Source organism: Pithys albifrons, chromosome 11 (genome assembly GCF_047495875.1).
Source record: "Pithys albifrons albifrons isolate INPA30051 chromosome 11, PitAlb_v1, whole genome shotgun sequence".
NCBI lineage: Eukaryota > Metazoa > Chordata > Aves > Passeriformes > Thamnophilidae > Pithys > Pithys albifrons.
The window spans coordinates 24,864,962-24,886,393 of NC_092468.1; the positions used below are offsets into that span (position 1 = coordinate 24,864,962).

Below are 21,432 nucleotides of genomic sequence, written 5' to 3' on the forward strand. Positions count from 1 at the left end.
GGTTTGGTTGGGAAGGACCTTAAAGGTCATCTCATTCCAAGTTGGGAAGGACCTTAAAGGTCATCTCATTCCAAGCCCCTGCCACGGCCGTTCCTCAGTTCCAAAGGGTGGGTATGGCACACCACAAATGGAAGCTAATCCTACAACTCCTAAATCCAAATATTATTATGTAATTCTTAATTAATTGATTACAACAGTGCAGCTGTCAACACTCTCACTGCAAAGTGTTTCTCAGCCTTCTGGGGGAGTTGTGAGCAGTGGACCCAGAAGGAAGGTGTTCATTGTCCTGCTGTTCTTCCCCAGGGAAACCCAAATCCTCATTCCAAAGGAGCTGGAATTCATCCTGATAAAAAGTTCCTCATGCTGGGATCTGGGAGGGGTGTGTGGGGTGTGTGTGTGGCTTCCAATAAAGAATTTGAAACAAGTGCTGCTCCACAAGCAAACCTTGGGATCACAAAATCATGGAATCTCAGAATGGTTTGGGTTGGGAAGGACCTTAAAGGTCATCTCATTCCAAGCCCCCGCCACGGCAGTTCCTCAGTTCCAAAGGGTGGGTATGGCACACCACAAATGGAAGCTACTCCAACAACTCCTTCTAAATCCAAGTATTATTATGTAATTCTTAATTAATTGATTACAACAGTGCAGCTGTCAACACTCTCACTGCAAAGTGTTTCTCAGCCTTCCGGGGGAGTTGTGAGCAGTGAACCCAGAAGGAAGGTGTTCATTGTCCTGCTGTTCTTCCCCAGGGAAACCCAAACCCTCATTCCAAAGGAGCTGGAATTCATCCTGATAAAAAGTTCCTCATGCTGGGATCTGGGAGGGGTGTGTGTGGGGTGTGTGTGGCTTCCAATAAAGAATTTGAATTTTTCAAGGAGAACAGACATTTTTTACCCAAGACTTGGATGGAATTTTCCACTCAGTAAAAAATGGTTGTCAGGGATTGTCTTTAAATAGCTCTAGTTATAACAACAGCACCCACACATCTTCATACTCACCTTTACAGGAATCAGTGTGGAAGTTTATAACAGAAGAATTATGGAGATGTGTGTCCAATCAAGCAGACTCCACCCTTCCAGGAATAACCAAAGACCTAAGAATGGCAATTCTTGTTACACACACACACAAGTCACTCAGACAAAAAGCCAAATGCTGCACTATGGTGAGTGGGTACACACTTGTTCCCTTCTCCACCTCCAACATCCACTGGCAGCGTTTTCAGAAGGAATTCCTACCAAGTCTGGCCCTTATCACCTCAATCCACCAAACTGGCAGTTCCATTTCCTCAGTTTGAAGGTTTAAGAGAGTCCCTTGTGGATTAATCAAGGGAAGTGGGTGGCAAATATGACTAAGAAGTGATTTTCCAACCATTGGGTGGAGCAGAGAGGAGAAATTTGGTGCTGTGCCCCTGGTGCCACCTTGGGGTATTTAAGTTTTCAGATTCCCTTCAATCCATCTCTTCTCCAGGCTCCAGCCCTGACTCTCTTCCTGCTGGGACTCACTCCAGTTTATCAAGTCCTTTCCATGCTGGGAGACAAGAGCCAAGCTGGAAAACAAACTCAAAGAAATTGTAAAATTATTTTTTTTCCCTGTAAAATGTGATACATTTTCTCAAAATCCATCGTGGCTTTGCTAAGAACTGGCACCAGGACAAACAAGTTGGCAATGACTGGCATCAGGATAATGTCCTGTTATTCCACAGTGGAAAATCCATCTTTGCCTGGGAAATTCACAGCTGCCAGTGGGATCTGGGCGTGGATTCACCTCCTGAAAGTAAATTAAATTATAATTATCATACTTTAATCCTTTATAAATTAGCAGCAGGATGAGGACTCTTGTTTATTCTTGATACTGGTTTCAAATTAAAACTGAATCCCAACTGGAGTGGTTGTTTCTTCATTAAAAGCACCATCCCATAATCTATTGTATATAATCAAAAATCAATGTTTTCAGAAAAAAAATGTGATTTTATGGCTCAGACACAGGAGGACCAAACAAAGGCAGAAGTTCAGGAACTTTGGGGTTTACCCATTTCTGCAAGAAATACATTTCTACAAGAAGCTGCCAGGAGACATCAAAAGCAGCAATTTAATTCTGAAACTGGAAGTTTTCCAAAGAGATTCTTTTTCAAACGATTTGCAATTTTCTTCTCCAAATCCATACTGAAAAGGTAATATGAATTTAACACCCAATGTCCAAAGCTGGACATTCCTTCCAAAAACCACTTCAAGAAGTACTTGGGGACACTCAGCCACAGCTGAAAAATAGGTTAAAAAATAATAAAAGCTTCATTTATGGAAGTTAAATCAGCAGCATCCTTTAGTTGGGTGCAAAGGGCCCTGTTTGGGCACTGCCAACACACCCCAGTCCCAGCGGGATGTGCCAGCCTGTCAGCTCAGTGCCCACACCGAGGAATGCCCGCCTCACATTTCCACCAGAAATAAGAAATAATAAGTAATAAATGATAATAAAGGAGGACACAAAGGCGGCGGGCCGGGGCGGAGCGGAGCCCTCAGCCGCCATTCGCCGGCGCGGCGCGGGGTGAGGGGGGGGTGGATGGATTGATTTGTAACGAAAAATTTATTATTGTTTTGATGAAATGTTGATTAAAATGTTATTGGCGCTCCCCGCCGGTGCCAGGGGAAGCCACGAGGGCGGACCCGGCCCGGCGATCCCGCCCCTTCCCCTTCCTGTCCCTCCCTGCCCACGGCCGCGTGTGGAACACGGAGGGACATGGAGTACCTGGGGCCGGCACAGAGCACACCGGGGCACATGTGAGGGGCTGGGGGCACCCGGGTGGGGCTGGGGGATTGGGGGCACCCCGGGGTGAGTGAGGGATTGGGGGACACGCGGGGTGGGACTGGGGGATTGGGGGCACCCCGGGGTGAGTGAGGGATTGGGGGACACACGGGTGGGACTGGGGGCACCCGGGTGGGGCTGGGGGATTGGGGGCACCCCGGGGGGATGTGAGAGATTGGGGGACACACGGGGTGGGACTGGGGGATTGGGGGCACCCCGGGGGGAGTGAGGGGTTGGGGGACACACGGGGTGGGACTGGGGGCACTCCGGGTGGGGCTGGGGCATTGGGGGCACCCCGGGTGGGGCTGGGGGATTGGGGGTACCCCGGGGGTGAGTGAGGGATTGGGGGACACGCGGGGTGGGACTGGGGGATTGGGGGCACCCCGGGGTGAGTGAGGGGTTGGGGGACACACGGGGTGAGACTGGGGGCACCCGGGTGGGGCTGGGGGATTGGGGACACCCCGGGAGAATGTGAGAGATTGGGGGACACACGGGGTGGGACTGGGGGATTGGGGGCACCCCGGGGGGGGAGTGAGGGGTTGGGGGACACACGGGGTGGGACTGGGGGCACTCCGGGTGGGGCTGGGGCATTGGGGGCACCCCGGGTGGGGCTGGGGGATTGGGGGTACCCCGGGGGTGAGTGAGGGATTGGGGGACACACGGGGTGGGACTGGGGAATTGGGGGCACCCCGGGGGGGGAGTGAGGGGTTGGGGGACACACGGGGTGGGACTGGGGGAAGCCGGGTGGGGCTGGGGGATTGGGGGTCACACGGGGGAATGTGAGAGATTAGGGGACACACGAGGTGGGACTGGGGGATTGGGGGCACCCCGGGGTGAGTGAGGGGTTGGGGGACACGCGGGGTGGGACTGGGGACACCCCGGGGTGAGTGAGGGGTTGGGGGACACACGGGGTGGGACTGGGGGCACTCCGGGTGGGGCTGGGGCATTGGGGGCACCCCGGGTGGAGCTGGGGGATTGGGGGTACCCCGGGGGTGAGTGAGGGATTGGGGGACACGCGGGGTGGGACTGAGGGAAGCCGGGTGGGGCTGGGGGATTGGGGGCACCCCGGGTGGGGCTGGGGGATTGGGGGCACCCCGGGGGTGAGTGAGGGATTGAGGGACACGCAGGGTGGGACTGGGGGCTCAGGGGGCACTCCAGGTATGAATGAGGGATTGGGGGCACCCTGTGTGTGTCTAAAGCATTTGGGGGACATTCCAGGTATAACTGAGGGGTTGGGGGCGACCAGTGTGGGACTGAGGGCACCCTGGGTGTGAGTGAGGGATTGGGGGACATCCCAGGTATGACTGGGGGCACCCCGGGTGTGACTGGGGGATTAGGGGCACCCTGTGTGTGTCTGAGGCATTGAGGGACATCCCAGGTGTAACTGAGGGACTGGGGGACACCCTGGAGGTGACTGAGGGGCTCAGGGGGGCACCCCAGGTGGGACTGGGGGACATCCCAAGTATAACTGAGGGATTGGGGGACTGGGGGACATCCCAAGTATAACTGAGGGATTGGGGGCACCCCGGGTGGGGCTGGAGGGCACTGGGGGTGTTAGTGGGGAGCTCAGGGGACACCCCGGGTGTGACTGGGGATTGGGGGCACCCCTGGGTGTGATTAAGGGATTGGGGAGCTCCCCAGGTGTTAGTGGGGAGCTCAGGGGACACCCTGGGTGTGATTAAGGGATTGGGAAGCTCCCCGGATGTTGGTGGGGGGCCCAGGTGGCTCCCCGGGTGTAACGGTGGGGCTGTTGGACCCTGACTGTCTGCCTGTCCCTCCTCTCCCTCCCTGCCCGTGTTCCAGCCTGTGCTGCCAGTGCGGGGTGCCCATCCCACCCAACCCGGCCAACATGTGCGTGGGCTGCCTGCGGGCACAGGTGGACATCACCGAGGGCATCCCCAAGCAGGGCACTGTGCACTTCTGCAAGCAGTGTGAGAGGTGAGGAGTGTGGGCACCCTCCAGCCTGGGGGCTCCTGGGCTGCTCCAGCACCTCCCTGTGCTTCTTTGTGTATATAAAGTGTTGGTGTGTGGGGTCTTGATGTGGCCCTCAGTGCCATGATCTGGTGATCACCGTGGGGTTGGTTGAACCAGGGGTTGGACTTGGTGACTTCAGAGGTCTCTTCCAACCCAGTTCATTCTATGACTTAAATGGTGAGTTTGTGGTACTTGAAATAAAACAAAAAATGGGAGGGGAAGGTGGTGGGGCTGGCACTGAAATGCACTTGGAATGCATCACTCTCAGGGTGTAGAAGCAAAAGAGTCTGGTGAGGAGCAGCTGGGGGGGCTCAGCTGGAGAAAAGGGACCTTCTCACTCTCTGCAGCCACCTGAATGGAGGTTGGAGCCAGGTGGGGGTCAGGATGAGAGAGAACAGCCTCAAGTTGCACCAGGGGAGGTTTCTGGAAAATTTCCTCATGGAAAGGGCTGTCCAGCCCTGGCACAGCTGCCCAGGGCAGGGGTGGATCCCCATCCTGGAGGGATTTAACAGCCCTGTGGATGTGGCACTTGGGGACATGGTCAGTGGTGGCCTTGGCAGTGCTGGGGAATGGTTGGACTCAATGGAGCTGTTTTCCAACCTAAACAATTCCATGATTCTAAAAGTTGTAGGTGCATTGTTGATACTACACTGAAAGCTTGGAAAGTATCTGCTTGTCTTTGGAGTGATTTAATTTGCTGAAGCAGGTTCCATGTGCTGTAAAATGCTTCCTGTCCCACAGGTATCTCCAGCCTCCAGGAACTTGGATTCAGTGCTCCTTGGAATCAAGAGAGCTCCTGGCTTTGTGTCTGAAGAAACTCAAAGCCTCCCTGAGCAAGGTGAGCAGCTGATCCTGTGGGTGTTCCATAGTGTGTTGGTGTTCCACAAGGTCCAGCAAACTGGTACAGGATTCCATCCTTCTGGAGCAGCCATTGGTGCTTGTGTAGAGCTTATCAACTGATTTATATTGGATGTTTTAAAAATTATTCATACAATACTTGTTCTCACTGGTTTGTGACAACATGAAAGAGGTTTGCAGAGGTCTATGTATAGATTAAATGAAAAGTCACAAGTTTAAGTTGACTAAAACATCTTTTAGCTTGAGAATGTTATTAGAGGAAAATATCTGAGATAGTGGTTTAGGCAAAGAATTGCTTTTTACCATGCTCATGAAGCTCTGGATTAGATCATTGCCTTATTGAGGTTGTTGTACTGGGTTAGTACTTATATATACAAAATATTATCAACCATTTCACTACAAAAATTCATCATTTCCTGACATCCAGAGATACTGTTGAATAGTATATTCAGTTACTCTGGTGTGACAGCCTGAGGCTGTATCACCTTTATTTCAGGTAGATCAACCTCCCTGTTCCACCTAAGCACTATTAATTAGATTTGGGGTATTAATATGTGTATTTTTAATGAAGGTTCTTCACAGTGAGCTGTGCCACAAGGCTGAGTTTGGGTGGTTGGAGCTGAGGGTGCTGAGCTCTGTCCTTTCCCACGGCAGGTCCGGCTCATTGATGCAGGTTTCATTTGGACAGAGCCACATTCCAAGAGGCTGAAGCTCAAACTGACTGTTCAGAAGGAGGTAACTGCAGCACAGGATTCTGCCTGTGACTTTTGGAAAGCTTTTATGGCAAAAAATAGGTGTTTTTTTAAATTATTATTGTTGTTGTTGTTGTTATTATTATTATTATTATTATTATTATTATTATTATTATTATTATTATTATTATTATTATTATTATTATATTTCACCCTGCCTAAATTTTGTCATAAAAAGCCACTCCTTCCAGTTGGAAGGAGGTTATTGTCTGTTAGGAAAATACTGCTATTATTTGTACACAAATAGAGTGTCTGTCACTTATTTGAGTGTACAGATTTCAGTCTTGACAGGAGTAATGAGGAAGCCCTTACCACTTTTGTCTTTCAGGTGATAAATGGGGCAGTTCTGCAGCAGGTGTTTGTGGTGGAATACATAGTTCAGTCTCAGATGTGTGAAGACTGTCACAGGATTGAAGCCAAGGATTTCTGGAAGGCTGTAGTGCAAGTCAGACAAAAGGTGGAGGCAAACTGAATTTTCATTTGCTCATGGCAGAACAGGCAGGCAAAGAATTGGGGGATTTTCTGGATTTCCTGAAAAGATTGTACTCTGAGACAGCCACAGGGATAGTTTTGTCTTCAAGATTGTTGGGGTTTTTTCTTACTGATCTTAGTTTAGAAAACCTTTTCTGCTGTCCAGTATTATTAACATATTCTTCTTAAATTATACTGGTGGGAGGATCTTCTTTGAATTACTAAATGCCTGTCTCTCTTTTAAGGTAGTTTGGAAACAGTAGAACAAATTGTTCCTAAATATTTAAATCTTTAAAGGAAATAGCCTCTGTAGCAACCAAAAGATGAGAAATGAAAGCTTTAAACAATTTAAGTAGAACACTCTAAAATCTTTTTGGTTACTTGGAATAAGGTTTGAATGTTCCTTGTCTAGATGGTCTCACCATATAAATGTTTATTCTTCAGAGACACTGCATGTGCACTGGATGGTTCTTAAATAACCTTGATAGTTTTACCTTTGTTTGGCTTTAGACTCTGCACAAGAAGACTTTCTACTACTTGGAGCAGCTGATTTTAAAGCACAGGCTCCACCAAAACACACTTCGCATCAAGGAGATCCACGGTGAGTGAGGTGGTTTGTGAGGCACCAGAAACTGGGTTTGGGATGGGTGTTTTTATGTGCTGGGAGCTGTGCACAGAAAAGCAGCAGAGCACTTGGCCTCTGTGTTGTACTTGAAATAAATTTGCTCATCATCTTTTCTTCTCTTTGCAGATGGCCTGGATTTTTATTACTCTTCAAAGCAACAGGCCCAGAAGATGGTGGATTTTCTTCAGTGTACAGTTCCATGCAGGTACAGCATTGAGATTTATTGCCTTGAGTATTCAGAAGCTTTTGGGAAATGTGTTTTATCCTTATTTTTAAATAATTTTCATCCTTATTTTTAAGTAATTTTAATCCTTATTTTTAAATAATTTTTATCCTTATTTTTAAATAATTTTTATCCTTATTTTTAAATAATTTTTATCCTTATTTTTGAATCATTTTTATCCTTATTTTTAAATCATTTTTATCCTTATTTTTAAATCATTTTTATCCTTATTTTTAAATCATTTTCATCCTTATTTTTAAATAATTTTTATCCTTATTTTTAAATAATTTTATCCTTATTTTTGAATCGTTTTTATCCTTATTTTTGAATCGTTTTTATCCTTATTTTTGAATCGTTTTTATCCTTATTTTTGAATCGTTTTTATCCTTATTTTTGAATCGTTTTTATCCTTATTTTTGAATCGTTTTTATCCTTATTTTTGAATCGTTTTTATCCTTATTTTTGAATCGTTTTTATCCTTATTTTTGAATCGTTTTTGTCCTTATTTTTGAATCGTTTTTGTCCTTATTTTTAAATAATTTTCGTCCTTATTTTTAAATCATTTTCGTCCTTATTTTTAAATCATTTTCGTCCTTATTTTTAAATCATTTTCATCCTTATTTTTAAATCATTTTCATCCTTATTTTTAAATCGTTTTCATCCTTATTTTTAAATCGTTTTCATCCTTATTTTTAAGTAGTTTTCATCCTTATTTTTAAGTAGTTTTCATCCTTATTTTTAAATAGTTTTCGTCCTTATTTTTAAATAGTTTTCGTCCTTATTTTTAAATAATTTTCGTCCTTATTTTTAAATAATTTTCGTCCTTATTTTTAAATAGTTTTCGTCCTTATTTTTAAATAGTTTTCGTCCTTATTTTTAAATAGTTTTCGTCCTTATTTTTAAATAGTTTTCGTCCTTATTTTTAAATAGTTTTTGTCCTTATTTTTAAATAATTTTTATCCTTATTTTTAAATAATTTTTATCCTTATTTTTAAATAGTTTTCATCCTTATTTTTAAATAGTTTTCATCCTTATTTTTAAATAATTTTTGTCCTTATTTTTAAATAATTTTCGTCCTTATTTTTAAATAATTTTCGTCCTTATTTTTAAATAATTTTCGTCCTTATTTTTAAATAATTTTCGTCCTTATTTTTAAATAATTTTCGTCCTCATTTTTAAATAACTTTCATCCTCATTGTTAAATAATTTTGCAAGTGGAAGTGTAAGGAACCCGTATTCTAGTTAAGAAACAGAATTGCTTCTTCAGAAGTCCCATGTTTTCCACTTAACCCTTGTTAAACTTCCCTCATGCCTTTTTCTACTTCCTTACTGTTTGTATTTGTTGTACGTTCGTTTTTGCTGCTGTCCTTTGTGCTGATTATCTCCTGCAATTCAGGAAATGCCCTTCCTGCTGCCTGAAGGCTCTGCTTTTGTGTTTTACAGATCAAAATCATCCCAACGTTTGATCTCCCATGATATTCACAGTAATGTCTACAACTACAAAAGCACTTTCTCAGTGGAAATTGTTCCAATATGCAAGGTATCTTCCCTCTGCCTCATCTCCAGGGGGTTGTGTGAGGTGGGAGCAGTTTGGATTTCGAGGTGGAGGCCTCATTGTGGGTTTTGGGGATAATAATAGTGGAATTTGAACAGCATCAGATTTAAGAGTTATTTTCTTAAATTTTTGATGATGGTTAAATAATACATTTGCTTTATTTTCCTCTCTGTTGGTTTTGGAGAGGGATCTGCGTGGGAAATGCAGAAGTTATTTGTGATACTGGCAGGAAAACCGAAAACACAAAGTTTAAAATTTCATTTCACAATTTTCCAAAGACTTGATTAAAAATTAAGGCAATAGGAGTGTCAATTATGTTCTGTTTGTTTGCAGGACAACGTTGTGTGTCTGTCACCCAAACTGGCCCAGAGCCTGGGGAACATGGGCCAGATCTGTGTGTGCATCAGGGTGACAAGTGCCATCCACCTCATCGACCCCAGGACTCTGCAGAGTAGGTTTGGGCTTCTCCCTGCAGGGTGACAACATCTGACTTGTCTGGCACAATTATTTGTTGCTTGTTTCCACAAAATCTTGTATTTTTGCACCTTAATGTTGTAATTCCCCACCCCTGGAGGTTTTTCAACTGAGCTTGGCCGTGGCACTGAGTGCCATGATCTGGTAAAGGGACTGGAGTTGGACCAAGGGTTGGACTTGATGATCTCGGAGGGCTTTTCCAACCCAATCCATTCTATCATTCTGTGATTCTGTGGATGTGGCACTGAGTGAGAATCCACCATGTCTTGATCCAACCCCACTGTGATCACCAGCCCAGGGCACTCTGTGCCCTGGGCTGGTGATCACAGTAGGGTTGGATCAAGGGTTGGACTTGATGATCTTGGAGGTCTTTTCCAACCCAATCCATTCCATGATTCTGTGAAAAGATTTAATAGTGAACTAAGGTATAGCTGACCAAGCTTGATTGTGTAGGATCCCAGGCAAGATGTGCAAGCCCAGTGTTGAATTCATGGATGTTCTCTGCCTTTGGAAGCATTTCCATTTGGCAGGAATATTCCTCTACAATTAGAGGGCACCTATTTTTTCTCTGGATTAAGTGTTCAGCCACTTTAATATTGGAAGTCCTGTGCTTGGATGGTGTGTGCTGGTGAGCTTGACCAGCAGAATCCCTCTGATAGGGATGGATCCAGGAGAACAATTCCTGTGAGCCTGACCCCCAGAATCCCTTTGATAGGGATGGGTCGAGGAGAACAATTCCTGTGAGCCTGACCACCAGAATCCCTCTGATAGGGATGGGTCCAGGAGAACAATTCCTGTGAGCCTGACCAGCAGAATCCCTCTGATTGGGATGGATCCAGGAGAACAATTCCTGTAAGCCTGACCAGCAGAATCCCTCTGATAGGGATGGATCCAGGAGAACAATTCCTGTGAACTTGACCACCAGAATCCCTCTGATAGGGATGGATCCAGAACAATTCCTGTGAACTTGACCAGCAGAATCCCTCTGATTGGGATGAATCCAGGAGAACAATTCCTGTGAGCCTGACCAGCAGAATCCCTCTGATAGGGATGGATCCAGGAGAACAATTCCTGTGAGCCTGACCCCCAGAATCCCTCTGATAGGGATGGATCCAGGAGAACAATTCCTGTGAGCCTCACCACCAGAATCCCTCTGATTGGGATGGATCCAGGAGAACAATTCCTGTGAATAAAGGTCTGTGCTTCAGACACATGAGATGTGATTTGGCTGTCAAAGATCAGCTGCTCTTGTAGCCCAGGTTTGCAATGTGGGTCATGCCCTAAATACCTGTGTTACAGTAATGAACAAAATGTGTTTGGCAGTTGCCTGAATTTTGGTTAATGCCTCCTTTTCATTTTTATTTCTTCCTAAGAAGTTCTCTCCCATCTTGGTGGCTTTTTTCCAGTTGCTGAAGTGGATGGGAACACCTACTGGCGCCACCCTTTCAACAGCTTGTTCCACCCCAAGCAGCTGGAGGAGTTCATCGTCATGGACATCAACAGGGTCCATGAGAAGAAAAAAGGAGCTGGAGCAGGTGCACGTTCAAACAAGGCAAGAGTTCTCTGAGTCATGTTTTAGACCTTTTGTTCCCCTGTGAGCTGAATGAATGTCCTCAATTATTCAGCCTTGCTCAGTCAGACCTGTGCTGCTCTGAGCCTTCCCACTGGCAAAAGCTCTTCTTGGGACCATTTCCAGAGATTCTTCTCTGTTGGAGAGCTTCAACTCTACTTTTTACTGTGGTTATTGAAATCCTTTTCTATTAGGTTTGCAACTCCTTAATTACTGCATTGTTTTTATTGAAGTATGACAGCATTTCTTTTTAATCACAATGAATGACTCTTTTTCTCAGCCAAAAGCTGGATGTAGTTGAGACTTATGACATGAAAAGGAGCCACCAAAACACATGTCTGGTTATAGAAACAACCCTTGGGGAATTCCTGGTGGGAGTGGCTGGTACATCCATTTCCTTGCTCCTGTGAGATGAGAGAGGAGGAGCAGCAGGGGATGCATTGGGTGTTTGGGTTAGAAACACAAGTTTAATGACAGAAGCAGTGGCAAGCCAGGGTGCAGCAGTGCAGATGGTGTGGCTGGGCTGGCTTTGGTGACGGCTGTGCCGGCTTTGGTGACGGCTGTGCCGGCTTTGGTGACGGCTGTGCCGGCTTTGGTGACGGCTGTGCCGGCTTTGGTGACATCTGTGCCGTGTTTGGTGACGGCTGAGCCGTGTTTGGTGACGGCTGAGCCGTGTTTGGTGACGGCTGAGCCGGCTTTGGTGACGGCTGAGCCGGCTTTGGTGACGGCTGTGCCGGCTTTGGTGACATCTGTGCCGGCTTTGGTGACATCTGTGCCGGCTTTGGTGACAGGTAAGCTGTGTTTGGTGACATCTGTGCTGTGTTTCCCCCCCCAGCACACGCTGGCCGAGGCCTGGGTGAGGAAAACCTCGGAGCTGGACACGGAGCACCAGCACTTCTGCTGCACACACCTGGGCCACATCCTCAACCCTGGGGACCTTGTCTTGGGGTCTGTTCTCTTTCTTGGCTTCTATTAAATTACTATTTCATGACAGAATTTACTGTGTTATCAGAAAAGTTGGTCTGGTTTCTATATGGAATCCTGAAGAGATGGTCCTAATCCCAGGAAATCTTTTTTCTGGCAGAAATCATCTTGTGTTGGTAATGAGAGAGCTGAAGTATTGCCTTGAGATTGCAGGTTGGAATAGCAACTTAGACACAAATAAGTGGGCAAGACTTTTAAAACCCTAATTAGATCTGTTTGAGTGTGATACACAGGGATGGCAAATGGGAAATTTTTGTAGGATTAGGCAATTCAGGGGATTTTCAAACAGGCTTAAACATGAACGTTACTGGAGCTGTTGGGAGCCCAACAGAACCTCTGTGGATATTTGAGTTCAGGAGTTTGGGAAGTGCCACTGGCCAGAATGTGGGAACAGCAGCTCCTCAGAGCTGTTTGTTGATGTGGATTTGTATTTGTTTGGGCTTTGTTTGGAAACATTTCGCTTTTTAGGGGCTGTAACTTACACTGTGCTGCCCTTTAACACAAAGGTAGTTCATCGAGTTCAGTTTTGTAGATTTCCGTCAAACAGATTAACACCTCGTTTTGTTTTGGTTCCGTCAAACAGATTAACACCTCGTTTTGTTTTGGGTTCGGTCAAACAGATTAACACCTCGTTTTGTTTTGGGTTTGGTCAAACAGATTAACACCTCGTTTTGTTTTGGGTTCCGTCAAACAGATTAACACCTCGTTTTGTTTTAGGTTCGACTTGGTGAACTGCAACTTAAATGACGAGTTTGCCAACAAGATGAACCCACACAGTATTCCTGATGTGGTAAGAAAAGTCCTTTCTCTGTACAAAGTTCTCTGCCTTTCCCAGGGCTAGTAGGAAATAGGATTTTAGAAGGAGGGAGAGGGGATAATAACAGTGACATTTGAACAGCGTCAGATTTAAGAGTTATTTTCTTAAATTTTTGAGTGATGGTTAAATAATACATTTACTTTCCCTTCCTCTCTGTTGGTTTTGTTCCATTTATCCTTCACTGTGTGTTGAAAACTGTCTTACAACTGCAGTGTGTGTCTGTCCCTTCAGGACATAACCCGCAGCGTTTGGAACCTTTTCACTGACAAATGCTGTGTGAATTCTGTACAGCACTGCTGAGGACCCACTCACCTGATTTCACTGGTCCAAATCCAGCCTGCTGTATATTTTGGGGGTGTTTTGAGCAGCACTGAGGGGGTGGGTGTGTAACCAGGGGCTGGTTTTCCTGCAGGTGCTGATAAAGAAGAGCTACGACCGCACCAAGCGGCAGCGGCGCCGGAACTGGAAGCTCAAAGAGCTGCAGAGGGACAGGGAAGCCCCAGATACAGATGATGAAAGGTGCAGTATCTGCCTGGCTTTGTCCAGTGGCAAAGCTGATGCAGCAACAGCAGGTTCTCAGTCATGTCCTCCTGAGAAAAAACGAGCTAAAATAATTAAACAAGTCGGAAAATAATAGGTGATAAAAGCAAGGCAGAAAGAGTGAGTTGGAATTGTGGGAATGCTCTCAGAAGGGAGGTCTGGGGGGGCTTTGTTTGCTGTGATTATAAATTTGCATAAATGCAGAGGAAAAGGGGGTAAATACATTCCACATCTTTTACAGACAATACCAGGACTTCCTTGAAGATCTGGAAGAGGATGAAGCCATCAGGAAGAATGTCAACATTTACAGAAGTAAGGCCTTTTTACTGGTTAATTGGGTGTAGGTAAATCAGGGCTGTTGGAGGGGAAATATCTTTGCTAAAGGGGTGTATTTCCATTCTGTGAACTCCTCCTGAATAGAGAAATGTATTTCACAGGTGTATTTCACCTGCACTGCTTCTCATTTCCTTGCCTTCAATGTGAGAGGGAAAAACATATTTTCTCTCACACCCAAAACCTTTGCTGAGTGAAGCATTTGATACATAATTCATTTTTCTCCATAAGGAATTGCCATGACATTGTTGGTTTTTAGAAGGGACTTTTTGTGTCTTGGTTTTGTGGTTTGTTGGATATTTGGGAGTGTTGGTTTGGTTTTATCTCCCTCCTCCTTTGGGGTTGGGGTTGGGTTTGTTTTCTTTGCTTAGGTGTTTATGGGGTGTTTTTCCTTGTGTTTTTAGACGCAGAGATCCCAGTGGAGAGTGACACGGATGAGGATGGGCCTCCCCGGATCAGCCTGGCTGAAATGCTGGAGGATCTCCATATCTCCCAGGATGCCACTGGGGGGGAGGGAGCAGAAATGCTGACAGAGTAACAGGGCCAGAAATACTCCCTTGGGGAGGAAAGATCCCCAAACCATCCCTAAACATTTCCAGCTGATCACAGGAGCAGGGAAAGTAACACTGCAGCCTGAAATAATGGTCCTGAATTAACATTTTATAGATGATATTCTAGAGAAGCAGCAGTTGGAGTTGAGTTTCTGCTGCAACCATTGCAATGTAAGTTCCACAATTCCTCCCATCCCTGAGAGCTCTTTCCTTGCACCTTCTGCAGTGTAAAGGGCAGCTGACTAATTTCAGGGTTACCCTTTGGCATTCTGGAGACAACTGATAAGGAAGGATGTGCAGAGGGAGAGCTTTTATTCCACTTTGGTGGGGTTTTAGGTGGGGTACCTGCCTACTCTGCATTGCTTTAATTTCTTCACGGGGGAGGATTTCCCCTGTCTTAATTTTATTCCATATATCCATATTTTGGGGAAGCTCAAGGATGCAATTTCTGTTCCCTTGGTAAGGGAACTCCAAATACACATCTTGTATCCACAAAAAAACTTCCCTGTAAAGCCCTTGATCAGAAAGGTTGGAAATTTCTGTGGAGTGGAGTGAGTATTGTATTATTTCCAGGCTGTATCAGTGGCTTAAAAGCAAATGCACAGAGTATAAGTAATAAATCAGCTATGAACTATTCAAAACCTACACAGGTATTTTTGGTCCATCATTTTTTAGTTTGCCTTAAACCCAAACTTCACTCTGCAAGCTCAAAGAGGAGAGAAGTGGAGTGGGAGGATCTTACAGGCTTTACACTCATCTGGTTTTAATTCCCTTTGCTGCCCAGAGGGGGTTCAACAGAAGTTTTACTAAGAATTTACATACATTTGATTTAACTCAGTGTAAATACAATATAATGTCCACTGTGATTTGTGTCACACTGAGCTCTTCAAATCTCAGGAGCTTTGTCATATTTTACTGTGTAGAAAAGCAGTTAAGAAGAATCCATAAAGCTGCTGAGGGCTAAAGGTCCAGTTTATCCCCTGAGAGTGATTCAGTTCAGTGTAGGGAGGGCAAATATGCTGAAAATATGTGTGGAGGGTCCCTGCCATAAATGCTTTATAGGTGTATGTGACAGGAGCTGCACCTGCTTGTAGTGCTGGGGAGATCAGAGTGCCCCATGATCACAAAACCTGAGTTTAATCTGTGGAACTGGAACAGCTTGGCTTTGTAACCTGGAGCCAGTGAGCACATTCTGTGTCTGGGTGAGATGTGGTTTGGGCTGGGATTTTTCTGACAGATTTTTCTGATCTGGCAGTCTGGAAATAATTTCCTGTTGTTGGCAGGTGAGGAGAGAATAACAAAAGCTGGGTTTGAAGTTTTCCTTCCTCTCCAGTGTTTTCCCTCAGGGATTTCAGCTGTGCTTCTGCCATCCTGTGTGTCACTGGAGATGTCCCTCTTCCTCCCTCCTCCTTCCCATGCTCTATTGCCAGCCTGGGTTTGCTTTCCAGCATCTCTCAGAGCAGGAGTTTTGTCTGGACAGATCCCATGGGCAAACAAATCAGGAATCCACAGTTTGTTTGGCTTTGGGGGGGTTTGTTTGCTGGCTGGTAACACAGGGAACAGCTCTCCAGTGAGTGGAAACCACAGTTAGTTCTGATCTTGGGCTCTGCAGTGTCCCTCTGGGAGCCCAAAGAGGCTTAGGGGGCGTAGAGCAGATTAAATGTTTGCCAAGAACTTCTCCCTGACACCAGACAAGTGATTTGACAAAAGGTACAGAAAAGCTGCCACTTACCCTGCAGCTCATCCTGAAAATCTCCATCTGTGGGTTGAGCCACAGCTCAGAGCTCCTGCTCTCCCCTTCCACACACAGAAATTGTGCAGGATTTTAAGCCATAACTGCTTCATGATGCATCTGCCCCCAGATGTTGGTGAATTTGGAGCTGGGAGAAGCTGTGCAGAACTTTGGTATTGAGTTTTGCTCACAGGAAATGGTGAAGGAGAATGTTGGTTGCATAAGTGAGAGCACAAAAACTGGGGGAACAAACTCAGAAAGGGGTGACTGGGGCATGCAAACACTACCTGAATTTTTTAATAGATAAAACAGACTTACATTGACAATTAAAAGCTTAAGGATGACCAATTCACCTTCAATGCTTTAAAAACCTGTTAGTGGATTCCCTTGTGTATCTACTGAGGTTTGCAAATGTGGTTCAGGTGGAAATGATGCAGGTGAAATATTAACAGGACAGCACTGTACTGGGGGTGGCCATGTGTGCCCTGGAGATGGTTAGAAATCTGGTTCAGGGAATTAGGGAATAGCTGTGCCAAGTTCAGATTCCTCCAGAGGTGACCTCAGCACTGTCTGGAACTCCCTGAAGGGAAGTTGTGGCCAGGTGGGGGTTGGTCTCTTCTCCCAGGCACTCAGCAATAGGACAAGGGGGCACGATGGGCTCAAGCTCTGCCAGGGGAAATTGAAGTTGGAGAGCAGAAAGAAATTCTTTGCAGAGAGAGTGCTCAGGGATTGGAATGGGCTGCCCAGAGAGGGGGTGGATTCCCCATCCCTGGAGGGTTTTCAACTGAGCTTGGCCGTGGCACTGAGTGCCATGATCTGGTAAAGGGACTGGAGTTGGACCAAGGGTTGGACTTGATGATCTCTGAGGTCTTTTCCAACCCAATCCATTCTATGATTTGGTGGATGTGGCACTGAGTGAGAATCCACCACGTCTTGATCCAACCCTACTGTGATCACCAGCCCAGGGCACTCTGTGCCCTGGGCTGGTGACCACAGTGGGGTTGGATCAAGGGTTGGACTTGCTGATCTCGGAGGTCTTTTCCAACCCAATCCATTCTATGACTCTGAGTGCCATGATCTGGTAAAGGGACTGGAGTTGGACCAAGGGTTGGACTTGCTGATCTCTGAGGTCTTTTCCAACCCAATCCATTCCATGATTCTGTGATTAATTGGTGCCAAATGTCTGAGCTTTGCTGCACTCCAAGGACACCTGTGCCAGTTCTGGGAGATGGCAGCCTGAGGGATGGGGCTGTTGGCATATTGATCTGTGGGGAGTTTTACTTTAGTCTCTTTTTCCCTTGGAAGTGGCTTAAATTTAGGGAATTACAGGGGAATATTGTGTCATCATTTTTTCCTTCAAGAATTCACCTTAATAAATGGATTTCTTCCCTTTGCTTGGCTGGGGTTTGGCATTGTTTGAGTGGATACCACTGAGAAGGGCCCGGCTCCACCTTCCACAGTCTCCCATCGGGTGTTTGGGTGTGATCCTACCTCTTGCCCATCCTGTAAAAGCTTCCCTGGAAAACTGGGATGTGCCTGTGATGAGCAGGATGATCCACCTGAGGTCGCTCTTCCCTCACATGCCGTGGCTCTAACGAGGCTGCAGCTCTCTAAGGAAAAGGTGGCTAAAACCTGGGAAAACTCTTTATGGCCATGTCATTCCTGAAAATTGAAGCTTAAAACACCAGCCTAAGGAAAAACAAGACAAAAGCTGCTTTGACCTGATGTGAAAGGACTTGATGCCAATGAACTGCTCCTTCTTCTGGCAGCCTCAGCTCAGCTCCCGCTTTGCCAGGGTTACTTATTTTATTATTATTTATTTATTATTTTTATTATTTATTTTAGCTGCACCTCCCAGAGCAGTTCAGTGTGGTGGGTTCAGGGAGCATTTGATGTTTGCTGTAGATCATTCCAGAACCATCATGTAGAAAAGAATGTTCCTGCTGTCAGAATTTACCAGTTTTTCTGTATTTAGGATGGGAAGCTGGTTAAGACATGGCAGAAACAGGAAATGAACTTTAAAACTTGTCAGGGTTTCATTCCATGACAAAACCAAAGCATGATGGTAAAGAAAGAGATTTGAATATTCAGGTTTATAAAATGAACCCACTTTGCATGGCACAAATCCACAAGTGATGGACCTTTTCACATCGAATGAGAGAATGTTTCAGGTGTGCCCAAGGGCTGAAAAGACTTGAAGGACTCTCTGAAAGTCCCTCCTGTGCCCAGTGATAAGGTCAGTAAGACACACGGAAGCTCTTTCAGCTGTGAATTCTTTGGCAGGTTGTTTGCACCCCACTTAGCCAATGAGCCTTGGTGAGGATTATAATTAACAGCTCTGTTATTAATTGAGCTCTTCCTTAATGTCTTCCTCTTGTAGGACAGATCTGAGACAGAGAAGCTGCAGTTTCCCCCCCCAGCTCTGCTGAAATGAATTTATGCTGCTGCAGGAGGGCTGGCCATGGTTAAGGCAGGAATGCAGAAGAGAAAACCCTCAGAGCTGCTTGAAGGTGAAGGATCTTAGTGAAAATAATGCAGAATTGGGTCCTTTAGGAGGCTGGAATCCCCCTCTGGCTCCACCCTCCTGGCAGGGAGTTGCAGGGACCAAGAAGGTCCACCCTGAGCCTCCTCTTCTCCAGGAAATTCCCTGCACCTTGACAGGATTCAAGGGACATACAGAATTTGTGTAATCTCAAAACCAAGTTCTTTCAATGTGGCTTTGTAAGATATTTTTTAAATAATTTGGAATAAATTTCCTGCACTCTCTTAGAGGAGGGTTGTGGGGGCCACCAAGCAGAGCCCTGGCCTCCTCAGGAGCATTCACTGTCAATCCCTGCCTCTGTCCCTGTAAAACACACGTGGAGAAACATCTAAATCCTGTTCTAAAGAATATTTGCACTGTGTGGAAACACCCCCAGTGTAGGAAGAAGGGATATTTTATAACAACACAACTTAACTTGACTGTGGCACAAGGAAAGTTCAGCACAAAGTTTCAGCTTTGAGGGAGTGATTGAAGCTCAGCTGGGTCAAAGCAGATCTGCTGTAAACCCAACCCTGTGCCAACCAAATCTGTGCAGGATGAGAAGGACGATGTTCTGTGGGGTGCAGAGGCCACGAAGTGCTGACAGTTCCTCAGAGAAGCAGGATTTTCCAGTCAGGTAATGAACAGCAGATAACAACTCAGGTGTAAATAGTAACACAGGCAAAATGCACATGTTGTAGTGCCAAACAATACAAGTCACAGGAGCATGAGCTTATCTTGGGCTTGTAAAAGCTGCCAGAAGTTATCAGAAGCAGAAGGGGTAAAATTCCCCATGGACAGAACCAGCATCCTGGCTGCCTTTAGGAAGCAGAAACTGTTTGGATCAATAAAACCCAGATTAAAGTTTATTGAGGGATAAGCTGTAAAAGTCCTGCAATAATAATCCTTCCTAATGAGGGTGCTGTGAAAGCAGCAGGACGTGTTGTGGCTGGAAAGCTCAAAGAGTTCCCAGGGAACAGCACGGGCAGTTGGATTTTAGCAGCTGTTTATTATTTTGCTCTCGAGTTTCAACTCTTGCTGAATCAGCATTGGTGAAGTTGTGCAATTTAAGTGGGAGAGTCCTTTTGAAAGGCAGAGATTGTGCTGAAGATCACCCTCACCTTCCCTTTTAGTGCCACAGGACATGAACTTGCCCTGATGGGGAGGTGAGATCTGGTCTCAAAGGTGGGGAGTGGAAATGGGAGAGCCAGGCTGGTTCTAGGGCAGAAAATAATGTTGGCAAAACCTAAAATGCCTCCTTTATGGACAGAAAGTCACTCAGCAGCACATCCTGCACATACAAGTGTACTCTGAGGTCAGCAGGCCCCAGAGAGAACAACTCCCTCATCTGATTGATACCAAAACCCCAAGAGCACCTGGACAAACTTCCCTTCTCCCCTCTCACACCCAGCTCAGCCCACACAGCAGACAAGTGTGGCATCAGCAGTTCTGTGGTGTGCAGGAAACTCCACCTCGATTGATCCTCTTGTTGAGCAAGATCTTCATTGAGGAGATCAATCAGCCACCAAAGTGTCTGACAAACAACCTCCTGCCCATGTGGACAACACGAGGAAGTTTGTCCCAAAAACTTGCCTTGTTCTTGGCTGTCCCAAAATCTCAGGCCAAGAGGGATGGCAAAGCTCCCAGAGCTGGCAGGAAGTGCCAGGAGCTGCCCTTGGTGCAGGAGTGCCCAGAGAAGGGTGTGCAGGCAGGGACTGCAGGGAATGCTGCATTTCCCACTCCTCCTGAAACACCTTCTGACTCAGCCTGCCATGAGTTCATTTGGGTTTGCACCACTTGGCATCAGGGATGAGAAAGAAACCCGGTGGCCACTCAGTGCAGCCTGAGGGGCTGATGGGAACAAACCTTGGGAGCTCCTGAAGCACCTGGCCCAGTGTCCCCACTCCAGGCAGAGGTGTCTGTTCCCAGCTGGGATAAAACATCCACGGTGTGGGACTCCTTAGACAGACACCAAATTACCCCACCACAGAGCTGGAGGGACTCCCAAGGACCATCCAGGCCAACCCCTGGCCCTGCACAGACCTCCCAACAATCCCACCCTGTGTCAGTCCCATTGTCCAAACACTCCTGGAGCTGTGCCAGCCTTGGGGCTGTGCCCACTGCCCTGGGCAGCCTGTGCAGTGCCCACCACCCTCTGGGGGAAGAGCCTTTCCCAAAATCCAACCTAACCCTCTCCTGGCACAGCTCCAGCCATTCCTGACCCTGTTTAAACTTGTATTAGACAAGCAGGCTCGGGCCTGGCTTTACAAATCCAGAGCCTTGTCCCAAAGCAGCCCCTCGGGCACTGCTTCCAGCAGGAGCCTGCCCAGACAGGGCAGTGTTTGGAATCTGAACTGGCAAAATGGCCAGGAGGGGTTTGAATGGCATGTTTGGAATCCTGTTGTGTAGATGGGAGTCCTGGTGACAGGCAGGGACAGGACTGTGAGGAGCAACATCAGTGGAGACCTTGGGGAGGTTCGGCTCCCACTTGGCCCTTGTTTCCTTGGCAGGATTTTGGTGCTCTCCAGGCTGCCTCCCGTTCTCCCAGCCCAGCTGGGCTCTTTGGAGCTGTGGAACAGCACAGAGAGCTGGAATAACCCTGGACTGACCCTGGAATGATGGGAGCAGACTGTCAGGAGCCCAGGATGGAGCC

The 21,432-nt window shown here is 46.4% G+C and overlaps 1 protein-coding gene across 1 annotated transcript; it reads left to right on the forward strand.

Moving 5' to 3' along the window:
* Positions 1–2,691: 2,691 nt before the first annotated feature.
* On the forward strand, positions 2,692–17,196 carry NMD3 (NMD3 ribosome export adaptor). The gene is made up of 15 exons (XM_071566642.1): positions 2,692–2,774; positions 4,603–4,737; positions 5,515–5,611; positions 6,286–6,366; positions 6,712–6,840; positions 7,365–7,455; positions 7,606–7,684; positions 9,146–9,242; positions 9,591–9,708; positions 11,138–11,283; positions 12,137–12,249; positions 13,003–13,075; positions 13,515–13,621; positions 13,884–13,954; positions 14,380–17,196. Exons 1-15 carry the CDS (start codon positions 2,734–2,736, stop codon positions 14,511–14,513), a joined length of 1,512 nt encoding a protein of 503 aa, XP_071422743.1. The 5' UTR covers positions 2,692–2,733; the 3' UTR covers positions 14,514–17,196.
* Positions 17,197–21,432: the final 4,236 nt, after the last annotated feature.

Coding starts and splice junctions, on each gene's coding strand:
- NMD3 (XM_071566642.1), top strand. CDS start 2,734: ATGGAGTACCTGGGGCCGGCACAGAGCACACCGGGGCACAT. Junction 13,622..13,883: donor CCAGATACAGATGATGAAAG/GTGCAGTATCTG, acceptor CATCTTTTACAG/ACAATACCAGGACTTCCTTG. Junction 13,955..14,379: donor GAATGTCAACATTTACAGAA/GTAAGGCCTTTT, acceptor TTGTGTTTTTAG/ACGCAGAGATCCCAGTGGAG.